General features: G+C 41.7%; 1 protein-coding gene across 1 annotated transcript; it reads left to right on the forward strand.

Annotated features, from left to right (window-relative positions):
- Positions 1-1,252: 1,252 nt before the first annotated feature.
- Positions 1,253-7,826, forward strand: LOC149274811 (EF-hand calcium-binding domain-containing protein 4A-like). The gene is made up of 9 exons (XM_089505240.1): positions 1,253-1,438; positions 2,495-2,606; positions 3,096-3,264; positions 3,554-3,700; positions 4,109-4,199; positions 4,467-4,562; positions 5,532-5,719; positions 6,746-6,817; positions 7,655-7,826. Exons 1-9 carry the CDS (start codon positions 1,253-1,255, stop codon positions 7,824-7,826), a joined length of 1,233 nt encoding a protein of 410 aa, XP_089361366.1.
- The last annotated feature ends 1,690 nt before the right edge of the window (positions 7,827-9,516 follow it).

Here is a 9,516-nt window from a genome sequence, read left to right on the forward strand (position 1 = left end):
TTTCAGTATTTATTTGCCCCCCTTATTTGCCCAGGGCCAGACTTTGTACGAAGAGATAGCCCTGGCCCTTTAAGGCCTGCGGCCGCCAATGCTGTTTGTGTGGCCAATGGCTGGGTTTTCATGCTCATGCAGGGTGTGGGTGGGCATCTTCATCCATAGATCTCTATAGATCAGGTACGTATAGAGCAATGCTGGCCAGTGTTTTTCTTAAACAATTTAATATAAAAACACGTTTTCTGCGATACACTCAGATCCACCAAAAACCCTAAGCTCCTATTGTCTATGGTGCATGGGGGCAATCAAGCTCCCCGGTGCTGGTAACAAGGGAGATCTCTGATCCCAAACTGGCCTATTTATGCTATGGCTGTGCCCCTGCTTTTGTTAAATGTCACTGACAACAATCATAAAAAACATTAGAGTTTTATGAAATGTTTAATTCTGTGCTCAAGTATAATATTTGCTGATATTATTTAAAGCTTCATTTTTTTTTAGTAATTTCATCATGAAAATATATGTTTCGGGTTTTTTTTTGTAATTTTAACCTAATAATAACGATGCTTAGAGGATGCAGCGGGAGCAGGTCAAGGTCGCTCCGTAGCATTCAGCCCCTGAGACCCAGAGATCTCCAAAAAGCTTTTTCCCTTCTCTCAACCCCTCTGAATAAAGAGAGCCTGGCATCATACTCTGGCGCCCTCTGGTGGTAATTTACTATTGCTGCATAAGGACCAAGAAATTCATGCTAACAGAGGAAGAAATTCCCTTCACAAAGACAATAGATAGTAAGAAATTTAGGATTTGACTGCAGATAAGAACTATTCAGCGCATCTAGTCTACCGTTCTCCTTGGTCTTGGTCTTCACCTGTATGCGTGACAATGTTGTGTTGTTTGCTTCAATGCAGGAATGGATATTAATTACATTTATTTATAAAGTGCCGGCAGATTCCGCAGGAACGGCCAAATAACTTGTGATACTTTTAGTGAATAGAGTCCTTTCTTTGGAGGGTTATTTAATGTGAATTCACTTTGGGTGACATATCCACAAACAAAGAAAGAAAGGTTGGAACGCAGCACTCAGGCTTGAGAAAGACCTGTGTGTCGAAACGTTGGCTGCGTGAAATAAACTCACCTTATCATTTGAGTGCTTTAAAGTTTCTATTCTATTTCCTCATATTTCTTATATAATATTTTGTATTCTGCCTTTTGCAGTGATTTCCGGAACTGAGGTTAAAATACGCTACCCCTTTTCTCGGATATGGATCAAAGGGAGACTCCGAGAAGGTCCTCCCCAAGCCAAAGGTTAAAAAAGGGGTACAAAAGCGCAAACAGAACACCTTCTCCCTTGATCAGTGAACCTCAGGAAATGATGGGAAAAGCCCATGAACTCTTCCAGCTCTGTGATAAAGAGGAGAAAGGGTTAATCACAAAGCGAGACCTACAGGTAAAGTACCCTCTGGTATTTAGATCAATTTTATAGACGATAAATATGGCGCATGGGAAACCAAGGTGATCAAAAAGTCTCATAGAAATCTTACACAATTACACTGGGAATTACGGATAACATATTTAGAGACACAACACTGTAGAGGACAACCAAATGTAAACATGTGCAAGTAAGATCGAAAAATACATTTATACTCTTACATTATAGGATGATATATCCATAAGACATTGGAAGCATGAGAACAACGGGGAGAGCTTAGTCAAAAGACATGGTGCATAGGGGGCAGTGGTTGAGGTTACCATAAAGCTCATCTTCCTTCTACATTGCACTGTATGCACACAATTTACATTTTTTACAATATCAGCTGATAAGCGATATATTTTCAAATCCCAGTATCCTTACAAAGCCCCACAACCGTCACGGCCACAAGTTACATGTTCATGCTCTCGTAGAGTGCAGTCAGATATATCCAGCGGTGGCCACACGCTGCGGTATGTGGGGCTGTCGGCATTTGCCGGGTGTGCTAGATGGTCAGCCCAGGCTCCTGCTTGTTAGGCTTGGTGCTTTGTGATTGTTCTTGGAGAAAATAACACAAGTGTAGGGTAATGGAAGCAATCCGTTTTACTTGATTACTTAATTATAATGAGTAACCAGGGAGAAATACCGGTACACATTTTTAAATGTAACATTAAAATCATAATTTCTGCAAATGTCCAAACCCTTTTGCTGGAAAATCTTGTCTTGTGACACAAAACGGGCACTGAAAGGGTATCCATAAACGCTAAAGCAAAGTCCTTTAGAAGTTACTGCTGTTTTTATCAGACAATAGAATAAAGCAACAGATCTCGTAAGTGCAATTAATGTTTTAATTGAAACAGCACCTTTAATAGATGAAATTAGCATTTAATAAAAAAAAGACATAGAAAAGTACAAAAAAGAAGCAGAAATCATGCATTTTATGCGTATGTGGATGAAAATCTGCCAAGTGAACCTGCAGTAGCCTTGACAGTGTGATTGATGGTATTTGATGATAACCTCCATGAATCTTTGCAGAGGTTGCAGAATGAGTTACCCCTCACCCCAGAGCAGCTGGAAGCCGTGTTTCATAGCCTGGATCAGAGTAATAATGGCTACCTCACACCTGTGGAGTTCAGCCTGGGGCTTGGTAAGATCTCAGTTGACCATCCTGTGCTTTTTATTTTATATTTCTACCCATCTGACATCGAGCCCATGTTACTTGTACCACACGTGACACAGATGTGACTCTTGCACAGGGGGTACCTGTCTCAAGTCCCTCTTAGCTCTGAATCTTCCCTCGCATTGTCTTGATGATCCATTGGGGGCAACAAAAGCTTCTGATAGACAGATTTATTTTTCCTTGCTGGTTTACGATAGCGCATACTTTGGAAAACTTTGGAAGAAGAGGAAGGGCACAGATCCTATTGTAACCTTATTCAAGATCAACTGGGATTACAGAGGTCACATATAGAAATCGGGGAGGAGAGGTGGTGGCCAAAATAATCATAGACTGTAGCAAGGTCTGTATAAATGGCCATAAACCTGGAGCTCCGTTACCCTGCTCCACTTCTGGTAAGACAGCTAGCCGTCTCATCTCAGCGCTGCCTTTCTACTCCCTTGGCTCTTTTCTACTCAGGTAAGTTACTTGGGGTCAACCTCCCCCCAGAAGGAGATGGAGGAGAGCAGTCTGTGCTGGAGGAGACCTTTGAATCTGGGTGGTCGGATGGGCCTGACGATGATGATGCTGAGGAAATGCTTTTCTACGCAACCATGGAGCAACTGGGAGCTGCGAGAGTGTTCCAGGAGTGAGTCCATAATACCGTCATGCTTTATATCAAATTCCCCCAAAAGATTTATTCATCTTATATTGTTTCTGAGCCAACTTGTGTAATTATATGGTGTAAATACGATGCACAATTTAATAGTTTGTGCAAATTGAGCCAATTTATTGACTTTTTGTGGTTACATTGCCATCAACACTTTTCAGCAGCATCTTTTCCAAGTTCAGAAATGAGTGTAGTGTGAATTATAGCTACTCCTTAGAATGTTATTTCTAGTCTTCCTTACCTAATGGTGTCCAACACTCTTTATTAGCCACAAAGAGGTCCGTGATTTGTGGAACCGTTTACGAAAGGAGCGTCCAGAGCTCCTGGGTAACTTTGAGGAGTTCCTCTACCGCGTATCTTCTTATATCCGTGATGTGCATCATGAGAAAGAGACCCTGGAGCAGGCTCTGAAACGGTGTGTATTAGCCTTGAAAATCATATTCCCTGTACTCAAAAATATTTGTATATTTGTAATGAACTTAAGTTAAGAACCTGGCCAAAAAGACTCTTTTATATCAGAATGTTGCTTAAGCCTGAGAGGTACCCACGGCTTTATTAACTTTTATTCACCTTACTATTACATCATCTATTATTGATCATGGCTGAAAATGGTTCTTCATGAGTGAAATATATATATTTTGACAGATCAGGTCTTGGGTTTTCAGCAGTAGCTCTCTTAATTTCTAGCTTTGATTTGAATGTCAAATTTGGTTAACCAGCCTATTGGTTTTTTTCGGTGTAGAAAGGCAGGATAGTGTGATTTGTGTAATTCATACAAAAGTGTGGTGGCACACATAAGGATGTCATATTTATAATGCCACAGGAAGGAAATTGATCATGGACGGGAAGTCAGGTGTCTATATGAGGAGATGGAGCAGCAGATCAAAGTAGAAAGAGAACGACTTCTCAGAAAGGTATTCTCTTCTGCATGATGCGTGATCATCAACAGCCCTGGAAATCCTAACGGGCAAACAAAATCTCCATACACGCAAACACATGGAAAGATATTGATTGACTCGTGTGCTTATAATACTGGAGTTTGATTTAGTTAGAAATGCGTTCCAATGAGAACCAGGACAAACAAATATTCTTCCCACATCTCAGCTTGGGTAATTATTTAAGGAAAGACATATGCTATATCAGGAGTCTTCTTCTTTTATAACCTTTCTTTACTTGCACAGGGCTCTAGCAAGCATCAAGACAGACACACAGCCCTGCAGAGAGAGCTGGCAAGGAAGGAACAAGAGCTTGATAGTATTGTTCTGCGACAGAAACAGGTACGGTCCATAAATTATCTATTCACCTAACTCGCCTTACCAAAGGCCGCCGTTAAGGGTTGGGCTCCTACACAACAAACTTGATTCATATTAAAGTCAAGGTGGTTGAGGGGAGTAAGATGATACGTCTCTACTGATACAGATCTCCGATAAGCTTCCCACATGGCAGAGGTCACACAAGGTCCATGAGGAAGCAGGCTTGGTCTTCTGCTCCCTAGAGAAACCTGCCACCAGCCCATTCATTCTACAAGCAACACCGAGGCCATACTTAGCCTAATCCTGATTATATCCATGAAGACACCGCGATCCACGAACAGTCCTTATGCTGATTCAAACGCACATATAATAATTATAATCTTTCATAGTGAAGTTATACTGTGCAAAGGCTTTTCAAACCACTGCAGTCAAATTATTCTCAAGTGATTTAGAAACATAAAATGTACTGATGCATGTTTAACTTGCACACAATAAATACCGTCCTCCAAAGTATTTATTAGCAGATAAACCATGTGCTAGCTATTTCATCAACAAATCCTCAACGGTATTGTGTGTGGGCAAAGCATGCACATTGAATAGGCATCCAGCCAACTCTGCAGGATACAGGGTATGCCCAATATTCTGTATTATGGCCCCGGGCAACAGCTGTTTTAATGGAGCCCAGCAATGTGCATTTTACATAAGCAACACCAGTGAAAGTGAGATCTGTCCACCTGGTGGACAGGATCCAGCTTCCGTGTAGCCGCTGTAACTACCTTATTGGATGTTATGGTTCAGCTAGACTTGGTGAGAGATATACATTAGCCTCACCTATTCTTCTCCCATATCCAGCATGTTCTGCCCTGTCACACACCACTCCTGCCTAGACCGTACCTGAATGTCTTTTTTGTTACTTTTTAACTTCTTGTACTTTGTGCTTTGTAAAGTCCCATTAAAGCTCTAGCCTTGTCAATGTCTCCCTACCTTTCCTAGCTGGAAAAACAGTTGCATTCAATCAACAGTGAGCAGCTTGAAACTCGAGTGCAAAATGACCGCCTAAAGCAACTCAATGAAGACCTCATCGAACAACTGGAGAAAACCAAAGGTGACCTGGAGAAGGCGCAAACCAACCTGCAGCAACTGCGTATGCAAGAGCAAGAGGAACAAGAGCGCAAGAAAAAGTAAAAACATATATATATGTGTTTATTATTATTATTATTATCTTACAATTTACTCAATGCTTCTGACAATACATATATTCAAAGGGTCTGACAAAACTAGAATTGACAGACTAAGAAGGACCGATACGTTGGGTAAATAGGGCCCTCCTTGCAAGCTTCATGAACATCCCACCAGCTGTATTCAATTGTAAACCAATGCTACCAGCTAAAAGAATAAGAAGCCAGGAACTGTCATGGTTGTTTATTTTTAATTTGATTTATATTTTTTTAATTAACCGCTTCACACACTAATAAACCTACAGGTACATCAATGAAAACAGGACATGCCCCTTCTGCTCTACAGGAAATCAGGCTGCCTAATGACAACCTTGACTCTCTCCCGTCAGCAGAGCCAATAAACCAGGGGTAACGGTGCTCGGTGCGAGCACAGGCACACCATTCATACGAATGCCTGGTCGGGCATTCCCTTTCCGGTAGCTGTCAATGCTGACACGCGCCAGAAGGTCTTTGGAGGAGAGGAGAGACCCTGTCCATACCCTGCTGGGATCCCCAATGGCTCCCCTGCTGGCTGGTCACATACATTGCAAAATAAAATATATTTTAGAACTATGATCATCATTGTAGCAAAAAAAATAAATAAAAGAACACTAAACTCTGTGAGGTAAAAAGAACTGTATCCCCCAGGGAAAAGGATCTGCATTTAACTCGTACACGCTACAAGTTTTATTTGTTAAAAGAATTCTGCTTTTTTGGTGTCTGCCAGACCTCGTGGGCATCAGAACATCTAAGGCACCCGGTGGATTCTCCCATCATTTATGCCACTGCTACACAGACTAATACACTGAATTGCTGGAAAAGCAAAGAACAAACAATAATTCATACTGTTTTGCACAGAAACATTATGAAAAGTGCAGGGAGCGTGGGAGACTTATGGTTCCATTTAGTAAATTAATGGAAATAAATGTCAATATTGCTTTTGTTAAGAGAAAGGTCATTCTAATTGATTCTTACGTATTCATCTTGCAGGGATGTGTTTAAAGTTTCTAAGAATATGCAGAAGGAAAAACAGAGCCTCATGCGGCAACTGGAACTACTCCGGTATGTTTAGATGCACAGGTTGAATGGCTATGTCGTATTTAAACAGATAGGTATCAATACACAGAATTGTGCATATTTGGCTGTTACTGAGCTACAGGTCCCAAGAAAAATGGAGTTTAATTTAATCAACAACTGGAGAGGTAAGTGAACTACCTGATCTAATCCAGGGCTATCACTTTAATGCTTATCTGAGTGGTCCCTTTACATTTTCATGATGTCCCCCTTGCAAGTGCAGAATCTCCCCAGGTTTGCCCTTTCTACAGCCCCCTAGCTATTTGCCGTGTAGAGATTCATGTGATATTCATACCGCCAGTCGGTTCCAGTCTGGTTCAAGGAGACCCCCTGTGCACATGGATGGTAAGTGCTCCCATTGAATTCAATGGGAGCACTTTCATGTCACAGCTAATCAGTTGTGCAGATTGCTTCACCACGGAGGAAGCCAGAAGCTGCAGCTTCTATGATGCTCATGCAACTAAGCCCAGCTGAATGGCCATGTTTAAACCTGATTGCATTTAAACCAATGACTGCAGAACAAGAACGTGATTAATATGCTATCATCAAACCCACAAAGTCTTCTAACGGGGAAGACTGAATGCATAACCTTCTACTAAAAGGAACTCCTAGCTGGGATTTACCCCCATTCATCATTCAGTGGTATAGAAGTTGCTGTTTTATGCACAAGTTTAGTTTAAGCAATCAGCTGGTCAGTGGAGCATAGATCTCATTACCACCCATTGCCACCCAACCAGTTAGGAACAATTGGACATTTAGACATGCATGTGTTTATACAAAACCCTCATCACACTGACAGGTCTCCCATTTGCTTTTCTCGCTCAGAGAAATGAACAAGACGTTTCGGGATGAAAAGGATGTGTTCGAAGCAAAGAAATTGGCAGCTCTGAAGAAGAGCCTTACTGAGCCGGTCTCATTGCCTGGCTACTGTTGCTGTTCTCATTCTGTTGCGTCCTTACCCTGGAACACCGGCCATTCATGCAAGGAACAGATATAGGACTAGGTCTTTCTTAATTCAAGTTGGAGCAATCTTTATACATAGAGTGTGTTTTCTAAGAGTCTTTTTATCCTTTCTCAAGGGAGAGACATCTCTCACCGTCATACATCTTGACAGGCTTGAAAGTATTTTATGTGATATATTTCTACTAATGTGACTGTATGTAATTATGTACATATATGTGTGTGTCAGTGCTAATGCATTTATTTGTATATATGAGATATATATATCATAGATGATGGTATAAATGTTGAAAGTCTATTCACTAAGGCCAGTTGGTCCACGACGACTTCTGGAATTCACTATTCTGCAATCCTAGCCTGGAGTGCCATATGGGTGATGTAGATGGGGTGTGCTTCCCCCCCACGCTACGAACCAAAAGAGTTGCTGGACACAGAAAAACCCTACGACCATTTTGAGATCAACGTAGTCTTCCACAGCTGAACTTGTCTTGGTCTAAGTCTGACTTAACTCACAAAAGATGTCAAGTGCAACTCAGCTCCAGACAGGAAGTAATCAGCGCAAATCAGTTGAGTCACCATTGATGTCACTAAGCTCTTAACTTATTAATTGCAAAATGTTCATGGTTTATTGCATCATAGGCTAAAACCCTGTGGTTTGTGGATATATATACTGTATATTACTATGTATGTTATGTGTATTTCAAGCAAAGATGCAAGACAGGGCTACAAAGCAATAGACAAGAGGTGTTGAACACCACGGCTCAAGCAGACCAGGATGTACGTTAATCTTTGTGTTGACTATGCTGGCATATCCTGAAATTCTGCCCTGGTTCCGGCAGTCAAGGCATGCAGTTTGATACCCCTGCAATAGACTTTGTAATAGACTAAATGCCCCTCAGGCAACAATGACTTCCAGGAGCCTTGTCACGGACACTGGTGTTTAAATACAGACACTTTACCCCTGAGACAGAGGCACAACCTGGCTACACAGAGGTAGAGGAACACCCGCTGAAAGGTATAACGTGACATAGTGACCTCAATGCAAAATGACACGGAGGAAGTGAAACATCCGGAAGATGAAACAAGAAAGTGAAGTAACCGAAAATGGGATCCCTCCATTGTACTGAAAACCAACTCATGCAGTTACGTATCTCTTGTTTTGTCTGACGGAAAAATGTCACGTATATATTTGTGCATATAACATAAAATATTGAGAAATTTATTTTTCTAATGCCAGTTTGCTTTAAACAATATTTTGTACATTAGGTGTTTACTGACTTCCTGATGGCTAAGTATTCCTTCGCAGACTTGCGATGGTGCCACAACCACCTGGAATCCTTCGGTCACAGATTATTTGCACAAAGTCTAATTACGATCACTAATTTTAGGTTACATCAAATTCCTGGATAATGAGACTGCATCAAAGACCAAGTACTACGCTAAGAAATGCTTGGTGAATTCAAGATTTCCCAGCTACTGTTTTATGGTTCCCCATTAATTTGAACACGGGTTTTATCTAGAAGCAGTGGCGTCGCTACAGGGGGGCAAGGGGGGGGGCAATTGCCCCCCCTAGGTTATTCCTTGCCCCCCCTGTTGCCCCCCCCCGCCGAATTTGAAACCACCCAGGACAGTCCTTGACTGCTAACGACGGTCAGTCCCAGTCAGGTGCTAACAACGGCACCATGCCGTCACTAGCACTATCTTACCTTGATGGAGGTCTGCGGACC

This window comes from Sceloporus occidentalis, unplaced genomic scaffold (assembly GCF_023333645.1).
Source record: "Sceloporus occidentalis isolate IW3139 unplaced genomic scaffold, rSceOcc1.0.p SCAF_320, whole genome shotgun sequence".
Taxonomy (NCBI): domain Eukaryota; kingdom Metazoa; phylum Chordata; class Lepidosauria; order Squamata; family Phrynosomatidae; genus Sceloporus; species Sceloporus occidentalis.